This window comes from Glossina fuscipes, unplaced genomic scaffold, assembly GCF_014805625.2.
Source record: "Glossina fuscipes isolate IAEA_lab_2018 unplaced genomic scaffold, Yale_Gfus_2 27, whole genome shotgun sequence".
Classification (NCBI taxonomy): domain Eukaryota; kingdom Metazoa; phylum Arthropoda; class Insecta; order Diptera; family Glossinidae; genus Glossina; species Glossina fuscipes.
Window position 1 is genome coordinate 7,082,717 of NW_023998422.1, and position 22,509 is coordinate 7,105,225.

At 35.0% G+C, this 22,509-nt stretch overlaps 1 protein-coding gene across 6 annotated transcripts; it reads right to left on the reverse strand.

Moving 5' to 3' along the window:
• Window positions 1-4,043: 4,043 nt before the first annotated feature.
• On the reverse strand, window positions 4,044-22,509 carry LOC119635654. Of its 6 annotated transcripts, none has more exons than XM_038030560.1 (8): window positions 22,386-22,509; window positions 21,838-22,147; window positions 7,669-9,695; window positions 7,396-7,560; window positions 7,059-7,338; window positions 6,200-6,987; window positions 5,359-5,600; window positions 4,044-5,292 (listed from the first exon to the last, which is right to left on the reverse strand). In XM_038030560.1, the coding sequence occupies exons 3-8, from the start codon at window positions 9,652-9,654 to the stop codon at window positions 4,761-4,763; spliced, it is 3,993 nt and encodes a 1,330-aa protein (XP_037886488.1). In that variant the 5' UTR covers window positions 9,655-9,695; window positions 21,838-22,147; window positions 22,386-22,509; the 3' UTR covers window positions 4,044-4,760. The 6 variants fall into 6 exon arrangements, with proteins under 6 accessions (XP_037886488.1, XP_037886487.1, XP_037886486.1 ...); XM_038030559.1 differs by having other exon boundaries at window positions 21,838-22,159; window positions 22,382-22,509; XM_038030558.1 differs by having other exon boundaries at window positions 21,838-22,271; window positions 22,382-22,509.

The following is a 22,509-nucleotide window of genomic DNA, read 5'->3' on the forward strand; positions in this document are numbered from 1 at the left end:
GCTTTTGTTTTGTCGTAGCTACACCTTCAACTTTCTCAAATTTTTTCACAAAATTCTATCTAAGTTATAGTGTAGATTGGCTTTGAAAATATTTTAAAATAATCGACTATTTTTATACCCACCACTGTAAGATGTTTTTTTTTTTTTTTTTTAATATACATAACACCCAAAAAGAAGCTTCAGAGGCCCTATTAAGTATATATATTCTTGACCAGCATCAAATTCTGAGTTGATTTAGCCATGTCTGTCCGTCTGTGTGAGTGTGTGGTGTGTGTTGTTGGCACTCTCCCGGTCGCAAAAATGGAGATATCAATTATGGTAGAAAAATTGGAAATCTTTGCACGCAAGTTGATATTGAATATGAGCCAAATTGGTGAGAGCAGATGTCCGCAACGGAGCATAAACTGAACGCAATTTCGTTTTTCTGAACAAAACTTTGTGGGTTTTTGCTCGTTTCTCAGAATTTAGAAAACCAAAATTTTCCAGATTTACATTACCCAGCAGTCTACACTTTGTGTGCAAAAATGGAAAAAATCAACCATGCCCACAAAAAATAGCGAGCGATTAAATGATCTTTTTTTCATTTTTTTGACGTTTTATGCTTACTTGTCATAAGGCAAACGAGACAGAATGTTAAAAATTATTTGCCTTAAAATGGATTTATTCTAAAATAAATATGATAGGCATCGCTACCTGGTGGATTAATTCTTTCTTGATAACACTAACGATATGGGTGTCAAATAAAAGAACTTGGAGAGAAGAATACAAAAAGCTTAGTGGAGATCCGGCCTCCGCCGAATATAACTCTCTTACTTATTCAAGGTGTTCCAGTTTGCGGCTTAAATGTGCCCGATTCCGGGCAAACTATGCTGCGCTTCAACCTTTATTTCTGCAAATCAACCGATGATGTCTATGCTAAGTTTCAGTTTTTCATATAAACTAGTGATAAAAGAGTATACTAAGTTCGCGACGAGGCATGCAACCCCCAGAAGGATTTGAAATAGGCCCATCTTCTATTATATCGATTGAATCAGAATCACTCTCTTTCTAAATCAATTTCAGCTCGTCTATCCACCTGCCCATCTTGTTTTCTTGTGTTCACACTACAAGCCGACATTTTTGAAATATTGTGATGAAATTTAGTATTGTGAAGTGTTTTGGCCAAACACGAACGCTGTTAAAGATTTTGCGTAGCGGATTGCTCTTTCGATCACTTTTCATGTTACTCTGAAGAATCGTTAAAACCGTGGGGTACTGTAGGGTGTTTACAGTTGCACCGTGACCCACTATTCTCTTTTTACTTGTTTCAATTTGATAAATCCCAAGAGAAATAGACAAATTGTTTGGCTGCCAAACGAACGACTCAGAGTGGACAACACATAGTGCAATTGGAGCATCTATCTAAACGTGACATATTAACTTTAAATAAATATAATATAGTTATTTTTTTGTCATGTTTCATGGTTACTATGTTAAAGCTACCACACTGACCGATCAATAGTTCGAAATTCAATATTTATTTTTTCATTAAGAGAGAGATAAGAATTATATTACGGACAACTTCGCTAAACTTACGGTAAAAATACTTTTTAGAACTTCTGTTAACCTCTCTGTCGATCTGTGTCGATTTATGTAATGAAAGAGCTTACATATGGATACATTTTTTAACTGTACTCGAAAAGTTGTAATAAATTTTGCTAAAATTTCAATTCTGTGATCCGGGACATTGCTATAATGTTTTACATAAAATTAATTATTCTTTATAGTCCTTGTAGCACCACTTGAGTGTGTGTAGCTTGCATCTGCTATTTTGAATCCATAAAGGAAAAAATCATTCATCATCAATGGTATTAAACGAACTGTTGCCCGTGTTTCTGTTATTGTGCGCCACGAACTTGAATACTTATTTTTCGTTTTATTAGAGAAATGTTTTCTTTCGTTTTATTAGAGAGAACGTTCCATATAAATATTCATTCATTCAACAAGAGATGTCATTTTTAATCAATCAAGCAATAGAACAATTGTTGCACGAACTGCATGGCAGGTGGTAACGTCCCGCTGAAAGTATACACCGCTCACATCTAAAGAATTAATTCCAAGCAAAAAGAGGTCAGTCAACGTACGGTATCCATTAACTGTCACTCGTTATGGTTAAAAAACTTTTTCGACTATTACTCTGGGGTTTTCGAATACCCAGTCGCGTACCTAGTTTGATAAAAATGAGAGGTACTTACGTATTAAGGCCACCACGTCAAAAATTCTATTAAAAAACCAATAAAAACCAACCTTTTAAACCGTTAAAAAAACCTTTTTTGGCTTCTAAATATAATAATAATATAATAATAATATAATAAAATTATAATAATAATAATATTTTAATAATAACACCAAATGAGATTAATTATTCAGAATAACTGTACCCTACACCACTTGTGGTACAAGGGTAAATTAAGTTTATGCGGATGTATATGTAATGCCGAGAAAGGCTTGAAATAGTCGCACCTTTTATTGTGCCGATCGACTCGTAATCATTTCCTAAACTGTTCTAAGCCTGTCTGTCCTTCTGGTCGCCTTGTTTTCTGATGTTTAACCTACGGGTGGAAAATTTTTGAGATACTCGGAGGAAATTCGTATTAACGGCATATTTTGGCTCAAGGATAAACGTTGTTAAAAATGGTTCGGATAGGAGCGCTTTTGCGACTACTTTCCACATTGCACCTTACTTTGAAAAGTGGTTACGTGAATACTGCAGCTGAAAGTGCTGCAAACACTTTCTCTAGGCTCATGGAGGCGTTCTTCCCCTAATTCTCATTATTTCTCTTTAGAATTTAAGAGTCATTCCTTTAGAAAAATTAAAATATCTGTCCCAATCACTTTTGTGCGACGGTACATAAAAGCTTGGGTCGAGGAAAGAGGATTATTAACCCTTTGCACTCCTGCGTCGACTAGGTCTCGGTATTGTATTCCTTACTCGCTCAACTTGTGTGTTTACCTATAGTCGACGTAGATCATTTAGGGCGTTAACAGTAGATAGAAAAAGGAATTAGGCACGCTAAGCGTTAAGAAAAGAATCAGCCCGCCGTGTCGTGTACCACATTTAATTTATAGCTTAGTTTACTTAGCTTGTTGAGTTCCATCCTCCGAGTAGTCTTATTTGGTAGCCATATGGAGGAGATTGCTAAAAGACAAGGATAATTCCGTACTTCGTGGCACCTGCCATATTTAATATAGAATGACGAAACTTCTCTTATCGTATTCGACTTTATTTGATATCTTTATCAAGAAAATTGTTAAGAAGAATATAATCCGACACTTCATGGCAGCCTCCATTCAGATATACGGATGTATGCAAACAATGCAATGCTTCGTGTTACTTATTTAACTACGCTTAATTAATTACGAACTTATACCGAATCGTATAAATATCGTGTTAATATAATATGAAACACCTACGACGATATACGATCGTATCATACGGATCGTATCATGATCCATTGCCACCGAATATGATGTAGCGGTTAGTGAAAGGTACGACAACATTCGGCTAAAGTCAAACTTGACTGCATTTTGATCGTAATTATAACTATTTTCCTGCATGCAATAATCATCAACTCTGCAACTCATGTTGGAAATATCATGCGAAACTTTGGCTTCATGTAAGGAAAAAGTATATTGTGTAATTAAAGCCTTTGTGCATATTTGCTTAAAAATTGATGAAAAATGTGCATGAAATTTCGGAATTGTAGCTCTATTAACTACGTTAGTCTTGTTAAGAGATTATTTGAGAAGACAGAGTAAACACCTTGCAATACCAAGCAGCGTACTATGTAAGAAAGTATTGTTGAATTTGAACCTTTTCTCTCACTCTATGGACATATACATCTTCATAATCAAATGTGAAGCCATTTAAGTTCGAAAAATAGGTTCAAAGCAATTAAAACTTATAAGAATATATTCTTGGGGGCAGTAATAGTGAATGCTTCAAAATTCGTCTTAAACTAAATGAAAAGTATTTTTATTTGCTTTCACGGTTCATAAAGTTGGATTCTACTTTATTGTTACCAAAATAATAGCTTATTAACATAATAATATAACTACATAAATAAATATGAATATATATGTACAGTGTGGCATAAAACAAATGCTATAACGAAGCAGAAGTGATTATATATTTCCTATTATTACTATTAAGCATTTAAGAAGGCACTATAGGAGGTCAAGACAAAGACCAAAGTCTACTATCAATGAAATGAGAAAACTTCGAACTGGTTATGGACAAAAATGTCTTTTAAAGCGTTTGTCAATGCCTACGAAAGTGAATTTCTGAAATCAACTGACTGGAGTTATCCGGAAATATTTTATTAAGCGATAGTGCGCTTCTAACATTTCAGACATTCTCGCAAAGAATTTATATCTCAAGCGGAAAATACAATCATTCCTTCTTGTCCCTATTTAACTTTATTACGTTACGCTCCGTTAGGAAATTTTTAAAATTTCAGAGGACAAGCATTCAACACAAAACATGTATTACTTTGATGGACTTTATTAATACGCTACAAGCTTTAAACCCAAACTTAAAAGGTCTAACATTAATACATAAATGTAATTAAAATTGCATTTGTTTTCTTCTGCACTGTACATATTTGCATTGAAGTTTTGAAAATCTAATAAAATTGACTAAAGCACTTGTAGTTTACGTGTGTCCTACATACATAAATTACTAAACTAAATCTTACAAAAAACACAAATACTCGCTTCAATTAAATAGCAGATCTACTGCGATTGGATGCAACTTCATTTGGCCGATTTGTCTCTATTGCGGCGCTTAGATCTGGAGGTTCGGCATTAAGCACTAAATTTTCATTAGAACAAAATGACGCTTCACATTGCGGATGCGACGAGTAAGTTCTGTTTCGATTAATTGTCGACGATCTTAGAATTGTGACCACATCCTCTGCCGTATAGGGTCGTTGTGGTCGTGCTAAACGTTCACGTATCGGTGTGTCCATGTCGTGAACACGTGAACCCGACATCGGACGCATACAGTTCACGTTAAAGCGATGCTTCTGCAAGGTTTCTTTACGCCCTAAAGACAAGGAACGATTCGCACGTTGCGCATTAGTTATAGGCCTATGATCAATTTCAATTGTTTCACTAATACTAGGATTAACATCTCTTAGGGCGGTAGATTGATCTGTTAATATAGTTGCGTAATCGGGCGGAATAGATCTTGATTCCGAATGTTCACTTTCCATGGTTAAAATTGGTCGTGATCGATTATCCCCCAAAATTCTATCAATTAAGAACATATTAGTGAAAGTTAGCCATGACTTAGAAATCATTATTCATTTCAGTTACCGTCTAACACTACGCCGAATACTTTGGCGGAACAACTTTGCTAACCGGGCTCCAGTCGCAGTTGTATATGATGGAGGCGGTGTGTACTTGGGTGGTGCATCATCCGGGTTATTAGTTAAACTAGTGTTTGCATTATTTCCAACATTTCGTACTTCAGATCGTTCAATATTTTCGCTATGCATCCGATGTGTTCGCAAATTGCCTCTGCTATCTTCTAGTGGGCAGTAAAGTAATTGAATTCTCTGAAATGGCAAAGCAAGGCATTAAATAAATAGATTTGAAAGTTTCAAAATCAAATATCCTTCGTGATGCTGATCGCTAGATTTGATTTTAAACGGTTAGTAGTTGTCTTTAAATGGCCTTGATCTCCTTGATCGTATGCGAATTTCAATTTCACTTCATTTTAATAACCATTTTTTCCTGTAAATTATAACCAAATTTGAATTCTAGTGTGACAATGCAGAATATTAGGGTTACAGCAAACGGAAGGGTGGACCTAGCGAGCTAATGTTTGAAGTACCCGTTTCATAGGATGGATTACAATATTATTACGATTATACATTAAACATTCAGGGAATGCTTTTATTCGTGCAACACGGACACTGTCAGAAGGAAGAGTGGGAAGAGCAAGAGATAGGGATTTGGTGGCCGCAGCCTAGTAAGCGTGTGCTCAATCGCTAAGTGTTATGGCTTCATCAGCTGAGCACTCATTACAGTTACGACCCCGGCAGAAAACTAACTTGAGATGGCCGACTGATGGTGTTCGGTAAAGGGGGAAAAGAAAGAAAAAAGGCTTCTACTGAAATGTTAAAAGCTTGATTAGTCTTAAATTTTTACTTACATCTAGTATATCGGGCGGACCTGATGACAGGTATCGATAAATTTGCACAATAGCTGCAATCGGTACCAATAATAGAAAACCGATTTGCGTTAAAGCTCCCACTTTACGCGACCAGTAACTAAAATGTGATTTTCCTCTCCAATAGTACAATTGACTAGATAGCGAGATTTTATAATTGATCACCGATAACGCAATCAAGCCAATGGGAAGTAAAACATTCCAGGATAATGCCAACAAAGCAGATATTGAACCTGACATTTTTAGATCATTCACCAAATCGTCACCATTGTAAGGACGACCACGTATTAAAAACACGCCAAGGATATGCGAAACCCATAAAATGGGTATAAACCAGGCTCCACCTAATAAAAAATCCATATAATGCAAGAGCATTACACCAGCTTCTGTGGCGAATGGAATGCTTAACAGCAAACCGGTCATACAACTTAGCAATACTGCTCTCGTGGAACTACCAAGAGTACTTGAAATTGATTGCCACATAACGCAAAGTTGATTTATACCAAATATCAATAAGGATATGAAAATAACTGCTGTCCAAATCCAAGACATTTGATTGCTCGCCACAGCTGCCGCTGACGGCAACAGCTCAGTTACAAAACGCAGCATTTGATAACCGCTTTCACTTTTATGTAATGCCGTAGGACGTCGATATGTTTCACCAATGAAGCTTGAATAATGAGGCACTAACTTAGCCGGAAAAGATATTATTTCGGCATTTGTTGTCGACTCGCTTAATAAATAAACTGATCGGGAACTTGTGAGCGTTTCTGTAAGCAATTGAAATTGGGGCTAATTCGAAAGAAAAAAAAAAAAAAGAAGGAAAATTCAAAATACAAACCATAGGAACCGGGTATATAAACATAAGCATTTTGATTTAATAGCTGAATACATGATAAGCCAACAAGAGCCGCTAAACTCAAGCCTAAGAATGTTAGGAAGACGACTAAAATTGCATCGCGACGTAATGTGACCTTTGTGGCATTGCTACACGTTCGACTGGTAATCGCGATCACGGATGAGCCCAATAGACCCCAAGTTAAAAATGTTTCTTGAGCAGCCACACCCCAAGTTTTTGAATTAATTAGAAAATCATCCAATTCCCCTGAGCTAAAAATATACTAAATTTAAAAATCGTGAAAATCAATGTCACGTTCATACATAAATATCATAATTACCTGAAGTTTAGTTAAGTCAATGACACATAACATTTTCCCAGTTACCACAATCAACGCAATAAGAGCCAATGGACCCAGTTCAACTATAATCGTACCAAACGATTTGAGGCCCTTGCATAATATTGAAAAGACACTAATCCAAAGTACGAATAATCCAAAAATTAACTGTTCCACGAAAGCATCAATTCATTAGATTCATGATAAACGAATTCAATATACGCTTCCATCGGCAGCGTATATAGATTTTAGATATTAGATTTTATTAGTACTTACACGATCGTTAAGGCGATATTGAGTACCGCTGCCTTCGTTGAATTTCATTAATAATCTCAGTCTTTGCAAAATGATTATATTAAAGTAATCCGGTACATATTGTGTGAGGTTAACGTTTACGCTTGAGGTGTGATTTTCATAAATGGACGGATATATCGGATCCATCCAACGATAATTGGATTGATACTTGAACGTATCGTGGATGAATATTAAAAGCCAAACTATAATTACTGACGAATAGATCGCAATAAGATATTGCACTAGAACTAAAGCCAAGCCAATGCCACAACAAATGGGACTTATCCGCCACATGGAGACCGGGCCAGCTTTGATTTTGGCACCCAAACACATTTGCAGCCAAAAAAATGGAATTCCAAATATTATCGAAAGCAATAGAAACTGTATGAGGAAGTTGCCGCCATAATTGACAGTCAACACGGCAAAGCGACACGTATTGAAAAGACCTAGCGTCGACGAGAGCAATGCAATGGTACGGCTGCCGGTACATGGCCATATAGAGTTGAAGCCACGCTTTTGCGAGTCCCGCACATTTTCATGATTAATATCGGTTTCGTTCATTTCCAAACTAGTTTCTGCGCCGCGATGTAGTGAGGTTGAGCAATCGCTCGACTCCGAACTTGTTTCAATGGAAACCGCACTTGTGTTATGCGACGAATGTATTGTACTAGTCTCTGAGCCAATATGCAATGTTTGACCCCCTCCGCTATCTTGGCTATGCTCTGCTAATATAAAGCCACTGGAACTGCGTGTATTCTCTAGCGAAGCAATCGGTGCACTGCTTGGCCTAGAATCTTGATAGTTTACAATAATACAACTTCCGCTTGCATTTATAGATGGCATTGATATGCGCGGAGTACCTTCAGCTCGTCTGCCATACTGCCGTGGTGTGCTTTCGTCTATTGCATATGAACTCGCGCTTTGTTCGAGAAGATTTTGGAAAATTTGCTCAGCGGTCAATATATTTGGTGGTGTACTCCTCGCTGCCAAAGTCTTAGTTTCAGTCCTCTCGGTTGAAGTGGGGCTCAAATCTTTTTCTTCCGATTCGGAAACACTATTAAAGCTAATACTGGAGGCGGAAAGTCTTCTTTCATTTCGATGCTCATTCATAATCCAATTATTGCTTTCTACCTCGGCCTCATTTAAATCAAAAATTTTCTGTTTGCTACCATTCAAAAGTTGCTTATCAGCAATGCAGCTAATTGTTTTCCTTACGTCTGCGTTGCGTTGAAAGCTATCCGCGGAACATTTAGTGGATGGAAGTTTTTTTATTAAAGGCAAGGTACCACTCTCAATACGTGGCAGCGTATTCGAGGCAACACTACATTCGTCCATTTGTTCCAAATAATTGTCAAGATCTTCCAAGCAGTCTTGTACACGAGTTTGCTCCACATCAGATTCAGTTCGACTGAGTGAGCAAGAGGAATAATCGGTGAGGGATTTATCATGAATCTCTAGAATTGCATCTAACTCCTGAATGGCATCAAATGCATCATCCGAAGGTAATTCTATAATTGCCTTTTCCGTACAAGCCGCACCATTCGCTTGCAAAGACCGTCGCAATTGTTCAGACACATGTTGTACTTCATTGGAATCATTGTCACTTAAATCATCGCTAATAACTTCGCAAGCTCTTCGTACTGACTCTCTTGATAAGTTTTCCGATAGACCAAATGATTCTTTACTTAAATTTTCACAAGCATGATATTTATCTCTTGTCAGCAAGTCTTCTCGTATACAATTGCCGGTTATAGGCCGACAAGCGTTAAAAGCTTTTTTACCTTCAATGCAACGATCAAGCGATGTCGCATTTTCCAAGCCATTCCAGGCCGATATTGTGTTCTCCAATTCTTTATTTGGCAGGCTAAAGTAACAGTTTGATTGCATTTCGATATCGCATAACCATTTCGAACCTTCGTCCGTATTGCGTTGAGATATACAATTTAAATTTACATCATCAGTATTCATTATTATGATTTCCGCGCCTGATCCCGACAAAACGAATCAATCTAAGAAAAAAAATATATAAAAATCATTAACAAATTTAAGTATTCATCAAATGACAAATAAATCGTTTTAACTATGATTAAAATATCTAAGCGAATTATATCAAAACTAACGGGAACAGTGGAACATTTTAAAGGCAAAGGACAAGACACATCGAAGTACTAAAACCTTTGAAATTTAGAGGCGTCGAGCACATACTTAAATGAACTATCGAGTAAGTTTGAATATTTTCTATCCGCCTTTCAGGGTTTGCTCCTATTGCATTTCCGAATAAGTGTAGCTCGTAAGTGACTGAAAAGTATATAGTATACGAATTCGACGCCGCAAGGCAACTAGTTTTTTGAGAGCACAAGAAAAACGCCCGAAATTCCTAGAATCAAACACACGTCAATCAAAAACCCAACCACCACAATTATCATCATTGCAAAAAGTTATTTTCAAGCAAGCAATCAAATCAATGTCAACCCATTCCGATTTGTCAAAAGGGATGACAGTTTCTCAACTGGGAATCTGAAGGGCGTTTAATGAAACGGAAAGGACGTTGCTGTGGCTCTATCCAAGAAGAACGTCTAATGCATATATCTTGAGCATCTCCCGCATGGTGCGAAATGTTGGCGCATTTCCGTTCAATACTGTTACCATTTGTTGGACGAAATTGTTGATGTGAAGAAAAGCGTGATCATGGTGGAAAGTCAAGCTATAATGTCTTTTTGCCTATTACAAGAAATTTTCCTTTAATGGTCGGGGGAATTGAACAGAGACTTGTTAGTAGGATTCTTCACCTATTAGAACATCTCTTTAGAGCGGTTCATAATAATTTACATTCAGCTGATCTTCCTATACGGAAAATTTTCGCCTTTGGTGTTTATATTAAGGATTCACCTGATCTTTACCATGAACTTTTTATACTTCCGAGATTGTGTAGAGTACATCCGCCACGATTCTAACTAGGGAAGCTAGCGGTTTCCCAATTGCTTTTTTTCAGCATTAGCCTTAACTTATATAACAATTCTCCCAAGAACTACGTTGTGTTTACCTTCGCGGGACCTTCTCCGTTGTACGGAACTTAAAGACAACACTTTGACTTGAGGACCTTAGAGTGGGACAATTAAGTTCCCTTTTCATCTGTGGTGTTTGAAAGCGAATTCTTTAAAGTCGTGTTTTGTATATTTTTTTATTTTAGAAGTTGATGATGAGCCTTTTTTCAACGGGTGTCTACGTCAGTTAGGATGTTAGAACCTCTTCAAGGAAAAAAGAAAAAACCAAGATGAAATGAAATCATCGCTTTCACTGATCGCACAATGTAATTCAATCTCATTTGAGTTTACCGCAAACGATATATAGTTTAGTTGCTATTCTCGCTGCACCTGGTTATGTAATTCGATTTCCCCACTTAGTCACTCTTGCAATGATAATCGTCTGCCAAATTTCATTCGTCTCACATAAAAGTAAAGTATATCATATTTTTCGTGATAACAACAAATATTCGCCACAAGTCGTGTCCAATGTCTTTTTTATTCGTATATATATATATATATGGTAAGCATAACCTTTTATTTTTGTCATACGCATTACGGTATTCGTTGCGGTATAATAATGAATAACGTTGTTGTAATGTAATCACCTTTTTTTCGTTCAAGTTTCAATTTTTCAATAAAAACAAAAACTGTTTGTTTATGCAAACAAATGCATATGTTTCTCGAGCCAATTTAAATAAGGTTGTAAGTCAGCTAGAAAAATCGTACTTTTTATTAAGTAAGGTCAAGTTCTCGAGTTCATCATTATTTCACTAAATGCATAGTCAGCATATTAACAAAGCCGCTCTACTCATGCAATTGTAACGGGGTACTTAAATATAGATGCGGATATGTATGTATGCATGTATGTTTTGTTTTCAATTTTTTTTTTTGGACGCAGTAACAGCACAGTGCTAATTGATGGCCCTGCACTGAGGTCAAAGTCATCCTGGAACCGCTTTCGTATTACGGATTCTTCCTGTCTTCCCCATCCTCGACTGAGATTCGGGTGAGGTTCGGGTGTCGCCTTCAATTGGCCTTATATCGAGCCATTTCCTCCATTTTTGGTTGTCCATTAACATGACTACTAGCAGATTATCTGGCGTAATATCTACTTCTAGAGATCTGAAAAGCATGTTTGAGCAAACATGCCCAGACGGGACGGACGAAAACAGTGGATTGCGCACCGTCTTTTATACCTTGGCACAGGCTGCATGCGTTATCCGCTCGTAAGTTGAAACTGCACAAATAACTCGAGAGATTTCCATAGCCAGCGAAAAATTTGATTTGGAAGAAATTAACTTGTCCCTGTTTCCTCCCCCTTCATAATACTACGTTTGGGATAAGTGTGTAGGTTTACTTTCTTTTCACGTCGTTTTCCCATCGTTGCTGCCATTCTGCCAACATGCTCTGCCGGATAACATACCGGCCGCCGCAATCTGCAGCTTGTGTGTATATACATATATATATATAGCGTGCATGTATGTATGTATATGTCATATACGTGAATGAATATTATTAATAAAATTTCGCGGTCAATATTTGTTAACATATTGTCTACGTATAATAGTCTATTAATACAAGCAGGAATTGTTAGACTTTTTTTTATTCATTTCATTCGAAATGATATCTGGTAACCGCAGCTTATTTATCTACAAAGTTAAATGCATTGAATTGAATGTTAATGCAGTAAAGGAAAACCTCACTTTATATAAATTAATTATATACATCGATTATAGAATGATGCGGATCAGTCCTCAAGTGCCGATATGTGCCGCTTATCAACTTTCCCACTCATCACTTCGTTTAATTCAGTTACTCACTCGTTTTAATAATAACGCATCAAAAATTTTACATTCTCTTCATGCAAGCCTGCATATTGGAGAATGGCCCAAATCGTCATATAACGTCGTCCAAATTTAGCATATTTAAGTTACTTCCTACAAATTTTATTATTTTTCAGTTTCCATGATAAGAAACTAGAAATTAGCCATTTCCTCCATATAAGGCCTTGCTTTTCCTTATAATTCCTACATACGTTAGGATATTAAAAATGGACCTATGTGATCCATTCATTTCTTTCCCAAGTTGCTACTGTGAGCCAATTTTCGTCATAAAATGCTAAAAATTAAGCAAATTTTCTGAATTACTTAGTATTCATGAGATATCTTATAAGAAGTGGGGTCCAAGAAATAGACCCATGTGGCTTGATTTCTTTGTCAACTTACTATTATGAATCAATTTTCACCATGACAGCAGAGTATAAAGAACAACGAAAAAGTCACCTACGCTTGGGGCGAAATTTTTGACAGCCTGCGAACTTCTAATGAATGCATAAAAACTGAAAAGTATTTTGCTAAGTGTAGGATTGTTTTCGAAGAATTTCGATCTGCTTTACCGATTTTTTACATGATTTTGAAGAATGCTTGCCGCAAGTGGCAATAACTTGAGAACTTTTTATATATTGTAGGTGTTAAGGGAGAAAGTGAACTCGACCTAGATATCGCGTTTTTAGATATCATTTGTAGCTGTGCGAAATGCTCATAATGGGCTTGAAATCATTACTCTTGTAAACGCAATCGTGTCCGAACATTATATTGAGGCACCAAAGAAGTCAAGTTTTATCAAAGAGATATGATCTCAAAAATCTTCCACCGCCATCACCACTCTGTCTTTTGTACCCTACACCCGTTATCGTACAGAGGGTACATTAAGTTTATGCAGATGCTGAACGACGTTAGAAAGATCCACTTTTCATTGTACGGATTTAAGGTTGTCTGTCTGTGTAACAATCCGATATCTGTCCTTGTATACTTGTGTTCAACGTACATGTTACAGTCTTTGAGACAGCGACGTGTGGTGCTCTAAGGACGAAGGCTATTGAACATTTTGGGGATTAACCTTATTTTAAAAAGTCTTTACATGAATATCTACGTTAAGAATAAGTGTAAGGCGGGTCGTAGCCCGCTTTAATGGTAATGGTACTTGTTTCATAGCAAGTAACTGAAACTACTAGAACTTCACTGTCTCTTGGATATGTTGTAACTCGTTTCTGAAACAAAGAGATTACGATTAAGATGTTAAATCTAAGCCGAATACTTTTTTCATATTATATAATATCAAATAAAACATTTTTTTTTTATACCCATCACTGTAAGATGGGGATGTACTCATTTTGTTTTTTTTTCCACAATGTATGTAGCACACAAAAGGAAGCTTCAGAGAACCTACAAAGTATATATATTTTTCGTCAGTTGATCTAGTCATGTCTGTCCTTCTGTGTGTCTGTGTTGTTGGCGTCAAATTGGTTCCGAGCAGAAGCGCACAATGGAGCGTAAATCGTACGCAACCCAGTTTTTTTTTTAACAAATATCTTTGGAGGTTTGCTTGTTACTCGGATATTATTTCAAATAGAAGGCTGAAATTTTCCATATTTACTTTACGCAATACTCTACTCTTTAGGTCCAAAAAATGCAACCAATCAGCCATGCCTACATGAAGTTACGAGCAATTAAATTTTATTTTTTTAACTTTTTTTTGAAGTCTTTTACGTATTGATCATCAGACAAGCAAGACAAAATGTTTACAAGTATTTTGTCCACTCCCCAAATGAAGATATATTGTCTGCCTAAAAATGGATTCATTTTAAAATGAAGATATGATAGACACCGCGACCTGATGGATTAATTATTTTTTAATAATACCAGCGATATGGGTATCAAATAAAAGAACTAGAACTGGGAACGTAGAATGCGAAAAGCATAGGGATGAGTATACGAGATTCGGCCCCAGCCGAATATAACTAACTAAAATTTTCTTACTTGTCTTTATTTGTTTGAATATTTTGAAAAATGCTTAAAATTTAAAAATTTTTTTTATTTAATTTTTTATTTTATTTTTTTTTTTTTGTTTGTGTTGCTACTGCTACTTACTACGCGAAATCAAAATAAAATGTATATCGATTGATGCATGACACATACCAATTATGTATATATGCAGTTAGATGAACTTGTGCAATTGTAAAGGTCTTATTAATTAATAAACTCTCATTTATGCACATATATAGCGCATTGTATTATTCAAACCTGAATGAACGCAATTGATCTGCAATTTATATACATAAATATATATATATGCAAGTGGGAAATTTCACGAGTTGTAATATGTATGTTATAATGCGAATGCATTTTTTTTTTTTTTATTTTTTGTTAATCTAACGTTTCCCCACTAATTGATAGGCGATATATGAACGAACTTGCATTCATAAGTCTATAAAAATATAAACAAGTACAAGTTAGTTGAAAAATAAAAAAAAAAATAAAAAAAAATAAAAAAACAAAAGAAAAAAATTAAAAAAATATATATATCTTTCTTCCTCTAAAACAAATAAAACAACAAGCGTTACTTATAAGTGGAAAACACGTTAGTTAATATTATGTGGAGGCATGTCTCTATTTTCCTTGGCTTTTTTTTTTTTTTTTTTTTTTTTTCTTTTTCTTTTCCTAAAAAAGAAACTGATCTCAACAAGTTTAAGACCATGATATGGTCTTATAGCATAAAGTTCAATAGCCTTGTTTATGTTTATGGTTAAATGCAATCAAATCGATTCGAGTTAGTTAAATTGCAAACATTTGTACAAAGAAAGAAATAATTGGGAAAATTAAGCTTTAAATCATATCAACTCTGAACCGATTTATTTATCAATCAACCATATAGCTATGCTGAATAGTGAATGTTTAATAGGTTAAAAGCAAAATGCTTTGCATTCAATTTCCGTCCGTACAGCTAATCAATTTTTATTCATAATTTCAATCAATCGCAACAACGCAAACGTGCAAAAACTAGTTTAATAAGCAAAACCAACTTTATCGAACAATGAATGTTCGTTGTCTTCAATTGATGTCACGGTGATGTATAACTTTTTCAAGTAAATATATTTAAGATAAATCTTTTTGAAAAAAAAACACACACACATACACACACACACACACACACATAAACGCACAGATGCATTACCGTATTCATAAAACTTTTAAGTTTTTCAGGCTTCTTTTTTGCGGGATTCTGTTTCTTTCCCCCGCCATATCAATAAAGAATGCTAAAGCAGCATCTTCTCCTATGCATACCACCATACTATCTAACGCTGCTTGAAACGCTAAAAAACAACCAACAATAGTTTTTCAAATTTGCATAATGAGGGTGATCTAATACATAGCCTGACCTATAAGCAGAAGTGCTTTGCAAGCAACGTCGATTAACTTAAATTATTTTCTTCAAGATTTAAAAAAATGTTGCAACAAATTTAACAAAGATTCCATATAAACCAGGTGCTTCCAATCGGTGAAATGACTCATCGCCAAACCGACGGTCAAAACACTTTTTATCAACTAATACGTGAAGCTTCAATTGCAAGCCGATAATGAGGGCTCACAACTAAAATGGAGATAGATCCGTGAAGCAGCGATTGCAAGCCGGTAATGCGGGCTCACAAGTAAAAAGGAGAAATATACATGAAGCTTCAATTGCAAGTCGATAATGAGGGGTCACAAGAAAGAAGAAGAAAAATGTCACGTGATTTTATTTCCAAGCTATGGATCTATTTAAGAAAGTTCCAAACATCTTTGTATCTCCTACTGGCTTTTCGTGCAAAGATTGGAAACGTCTGAAAAAGTATAAAATAGTTTCTAGTATATATACAACGAAATCTTGTGTAATGAAAAAGGTATAGTCATCATTTACATAACAGCAGACAACTAAAATGAGACATCGATCGTGAATCTGATAGTGCTGCCCTTTAACGAACACATATATATACAAAAATTGTTTAGTTTTGAATTAATTTTAGGCGAATCGCCGGACCAGCGTAGAGCACAAAGCCTTTCGGCAAATAATACCCTAGGGTATCTACACTTGAAAATATCTTTGCCTTTCATTGTTTGACTTTAGGCAGGCATCGATTGTTCAGTGCTAAATAACTTCTCCAAAATACCCAATACAGGCAACCAATAAGTCAAAGTTAGTTGCAACATACGATCACAAAGAAAAATTCTTCCCATCCTGGTACAAGCCAATTTTGTCCCATGATACTCTTAGCATTATGGAAAATCTGAAGCCGTGATCGGGAAAAGTATTGGGGTTTCTCGATATTTGTTGAGACTCTATTCTCTTTCTATTTTTTGTGCCTTTGAGAATCCCCTAAGATTGGAAGAGGCAGTCCGGAAATAGCGTCCAACTAAATTCATGGCTTTTCGGATTGCTTTGGAAGATTAAAAATAGCAAAAGTGGCAAATGTGACAGGCCTTGTCCTCATCGCCCACATACCAGTAGGTTTTCAAAAATGTTTGTACTTAGTACTCTGCTGTCTTTTTTATTGATTGTTGCAGAAAACTCCAAGGAATGTCCTCTAAAAGTGCACGTAACGCAACGATTAGACAAGATTATTGACACAGCAAGTATTATTAACACTAGAACGTCAAGAAAAGGGGGAGAGAGCTCATTAGGTAGATTATAAAGAGAAAGGCAGTGCAATTAAAGATAGATTGTTGTGTGGTAAACGGCCAACACCAGGACAAATGAGTGAGAAAGCTTTAAATTCTAAATAATTCGATTAAAGAGCTGAATGGGCAGATCTTTTTCTTCGGCCCTGTAAAACATCTCGCATGGAATTGCCTAGCCAGGAACAAACCTAAGAGTCTCAAGAGTCTCATAAAGCACTAAAAATGCTAGAAAAAAGCACAGTCCAGTCCACATTGCAGTGATGCTACAGAGTCTCAAGACAACTGAACAGATTACTTTTATATCTAGATGGAGCACCTCGCTTATATAAATAAGAAAAGCAAAGCACATACGACTCTGTTGCGTAAGCGTCAAAAGGGGTAGTTACGTTGTGCTCCCCGATAAGAATAAAAATCCTTAGCTGTGTGTGATTTCGCAGATAGGCCCTGCAAGCTTTCGTCCATATATGCGAATTATACTCCCATTTCAATGATCGGATAAGGGCGTTGTAAATGACAAAGACAACCAACAACCCGCTAATGTCACAATAAGGGGACTATTCTTAACCTATCCGATAATTATAAAAATTTTAAGGAATAAAAGTACATTTTCTAGTGATACTTATCAATATGGGAAGAATGGCCTTGAAACACATATTTTCTATGCAAATACGTTGTGTTAATTTCCTTGTTGAAATTATCAGGTCCTGAGTGATTGTACTGTCCAGTTAGCTGGGTCGATAGACTACTATGTTATATCATCATTTCCATCCTTTCTTTGAATTCTTATTAAAAACATCATGATTAGAGATATAATAATTTTTTAGTTCAATATCTACTTCAGGCTGACTATATTCTTGCATAATAAACGATTTCAGAAGATACTCTGACCAGAGTCATTTCACCCTGATGCAGCGAACAATCGAATCTAATCTAATCTAATCTCTTTTTACATAACTGTTTTGAAATTTACAATAAAAAAGTAAACCTTTAGTTCGGTTTATTTGAATTATATCTTTTTCTTGAAAATACGTTCGGGTTATAGCTTGTGCACTAAAAATAAACATAAAAGATAGATATCAACGAAATAAAGTAATTCGACCTGAATTGTATAAAATCCCTTATTTTATTGCATATGAGTACATTTTTTTTTGTTTAGAAAAGCCGCGTTTCCATAGTAATTCACGAAAAATCAAAAAAAAAAAAAAAAAAAAAAAAAAGACTAAACACAAAACTAATGAAAAAACCGAACCCGAATAAATTTTCAATAGTAAAATGGCCATAACAAGAGTTTATGCATTGTAATGACATTAGATACAATTATGTATACATATACTTGTAATCAAATATATATATATATATATATATATATATATGCATATGAGCTTATATTTATTTATATAAAGTTACTTAGTTAAAAAAAAAAAACAATGCAAAGCAAAGCAAAGCAAAGATTTCACCTCTCCTTGTCTTTATATTTTGTACGAGTATCTTATTATTTTCGTCATCGACATCGTCGGTATCGTCATAGTTTTCTTGCAACTTGACTTTGCAGCAATACCGGTTTTACTCCACTCAATCCAGTTAACTATATAGAGTTAACAAAAAACTCACATTTACTTAACATATATATACATATTGTCATGTCTACACATATATATATATATGGTAAGGTATGAATTGCATATGTATAAAATGCTGGCACATTTTTTTACGCACAATTGAAGTAAATTTTGTATTGAGTAGATTTAAATCTGTTGTCATAGGGAATTATTGCATTTAGTTGCAATCGTTTCATTTTAATTTTCTCTACCCCATCCATCCTTCACTTATTAATAGTGTTGCTGATATCTAGAAAAAGCCCATTGACTTGTCAGTCTACGTTATTATATTATTATTATTGTTGTTTTTATAAGGCCAGTGAACTACTATTTTTTTTATGACAATCACAACTTTTGTAATAACATTATAAGTAGCAATAAAAATAAATAAATTACCCCTATCTTCTATCTTTATAAAATCATAATTAACCGTTATACTATGAGACTGTCACTTTCATAGCAGGAAATCCGTAAAATGTACACCTAAAGCATACCGTATCTCGACCCATGTTTTCCCCTATTGTTGGAAAGCTTACGATTGCAAAGTGCTCGTAGATCAAGTGCTTCGTTCGTAAATAAGCTGGCAAAAGCCATTTCTCTATATGTCCTTTATATGAGTCCACAATTACGGTTAAGTGCATGTGGGATGAAAGTCATATTTGCTTAGATGGCTTCATAAATAAAGGTTATTAGCCCTTTGGTGTAACGAAAATAAATCTGATTTTTCTAAAGGACTCCTCCGTGTGTAAAGATGTCTGTGGGGTGTGGTTTGTAGGCTAAAACTGTCATATGTGAACATGAAATGGAAGAATGGAGGAACGCTACAGAAATATGATAATTGATTTTTTTGAGGCGAGTATTATATAATTTCAACTTGGCTTTTTTCGCGACAAAATCAATTGATTGGAACAAAAGTTCAATGATCTTGTAATCTCCAAAAATGTCTACGCACACAGACATCATGCGATATAACTCTATTGAATTTTTTTTGCTTTAGAGATTATTTTTTGTAGCATTGGCTTACTCCGATAAACCGCGAACTCTCGATAACCTAGACATGAGCTAATATTTAAAATAAAAGAAAATTCTTATAAATAGAAAAACATTTATTTACTGACCCTACATACCGCTGGTGAAAGTTAACATAATATTAACTTACTATGGAGATAGCTTTACACTCTAGGATAAGATTTTTTAACAACATTATCAGGTACTTTGCAACGCTCTGGGGTCTCGGAAAATGTAGAGGAAAAACGGACCCTCGTTACTTCAAGTCAACGCCTGTCAGAGCCTTTTAAAAGCAGATCGAAAGATCCTGGATTATTTCAAACTTTTACTTGTTGTTGTAATAAAAGTGGGGATACAAAGCCAAAAACTCATTTATAGTGAGTTGACCAAATTTCGAAAACTGTACGCAACACCCAAAAGGACTTGAGATAGATCCATCTTTTATTATATGGATCGATTTAAAATCAACATCGGAATTGACTTAAGCTTGTCGGTCCGTTTTTGTTTTTTTATGTACAATTGATACAATTTGTTACCGCAACGTTTCTTGACGGACGCTACTGAAAATGGCCCGGATCGCACCAGTTCCCATATAATGAATCACTTTGTAAAGTCCATGCATGAATACCTGTAGGTTGGTGCTATTACTTTTTTTTACTATAACTAATCATTCAGGCAGTGTAGCCTAGAAGAGTAATAAGGTGATGATCAGAAAGAAGTAGAGAAAGTGTTAGGAAACGATAAGTGTTATGCCTTTCCTGAGCGAGCACTTAGCTACGAACCAAGGTAGCCAACACGTATTAAGATTTGAAACCGTGAACACCGACTTGGTTGGTAGTTGCCACTACTATTTACTCGGCTATGCGATTGCGAAACTTTGCGAACTTTGAAGGGTGGTCCCCAGCTACAAAGACAAAATATCAAATCTTGAGCTGTCTATTGAATGAATTTTGCTTGGCTTCCTAAACATGCAAAATTTTGACCTAAAAAAGGCTGAAACATGTTTATCAGTCATCTCACTTTAAAGCATGGAGAAGCTAAATAAAGTTTTCCCTTGCCCTGTAGGAGTAGAGGAGAAAAGTGAAATTTCTATCAAAGCATTTAAATCTTGTATGCCTTGAAATCGTAAAAATCAATCTAGATCGACGCTTTATGGTATAAACTAAGCATTTACACGAAAGGCTTAAGGGCTTCTCACGTTTTAATTTTCATCTTAATATAATATCTAGTACATGGTTTAAAGTGTCACTGAAACGTTGAAAGAAGTCCATTGTCATGATCAGTTAACTTTGTATTTTCATTAAATTTAATTAATATAACGAAAATTATGATATAAAAAATAAATAATTATAAGCCAATGACGCCGGCACAGACAGCTATTATTATATATGTTTCAAACGTATTGCAAAGCGTAGACACACCTACATATCAATGTATGTAAATTTATTTTATATAGATAAACATGAATGAACATACATATATATGTATATAGCGAAAACTTAATCTTTGTGCGTAAATATGGAATAAAAGCCTTCGTTTCTTTTATTTATTTATTTATTTATTTTGCTTCTTATTCTTATTTTTTTTTTTTTTATTTTTTTTTTTTTTTATATCAGTAAAGACTTTGCATTAAATTATAACGAAATTGAGATCAATGCAGTCTCTTTAGTAATAGAAAATGATCGCGCACACACAAACGCATAGAATTTCATAAATATGTGTTTGTTTATATATGTGTATTATATTATATGCAGCGCACATATATGGAAGCATAAAAAATATTATATCTACATACATATATATATATATATAAACTTTCAAATATACACACAAACGTACGCACACACACACACACACACACACACACACACACTTTTTAAAAAAGTCTACACCATATATGTTTGTAAGTATGTTTGTATATAGATGTGTTGCTGCTGCTTACACACGCATACACACACTCAATCTAAAATACAATCGTGAACGATGAGTGTTAGACACGTATATGAGTTACTTAGTCGTACTTACTTCATTCGAATATATCCATGAGAAGAAAAGAAAACGACAAAAAATGAATTATTAAGGTACCGAAGTAGAAGAAGAAGTACCGCAGGTAGATATGATGTCTCTTGCGATAAACGAAATAAATATTATTTATAAGTAAAAAAATCTAAGCCGCACTTACAGGCATTTATTTATGCGAATTGGTTTTTGTGTTTGTACACAACGCCTTCAAGTGTTAGTACGTTTTCGCTCAATTTTCAAATAAATCGCACAATCGTTTTTCTTTTCAAATCTTTCATGCGTTAACCATCGTTCGAATACAGTTTTTCGCATTCTTGCAATTCAACTCGTTATTAGGTAAATAAATTAAAATTTTCGCAAAACAAACAAACAAACAAACAAATTATTCAAGAAAATATCTTTATTTTTTAGCCTTAAAGCGGCTAAATTAAGTAACACTTGTACAATATATTCAGAATAATTGTTTTACACACACGTTGCTTAACATTTGCGCACATATATAAATATATATATATATATATATATGTGAATGTGTTTAATAACATACTCACTCACACTCGCATACACACCCGCACGCACACGGACGCGTTTATTGAAATTTGGAAAAAAAAAGAGCCGGGAACCGAGCGCGATCTTAATAACACGTCTTACACATGTGACTAACAGCTGTAGACT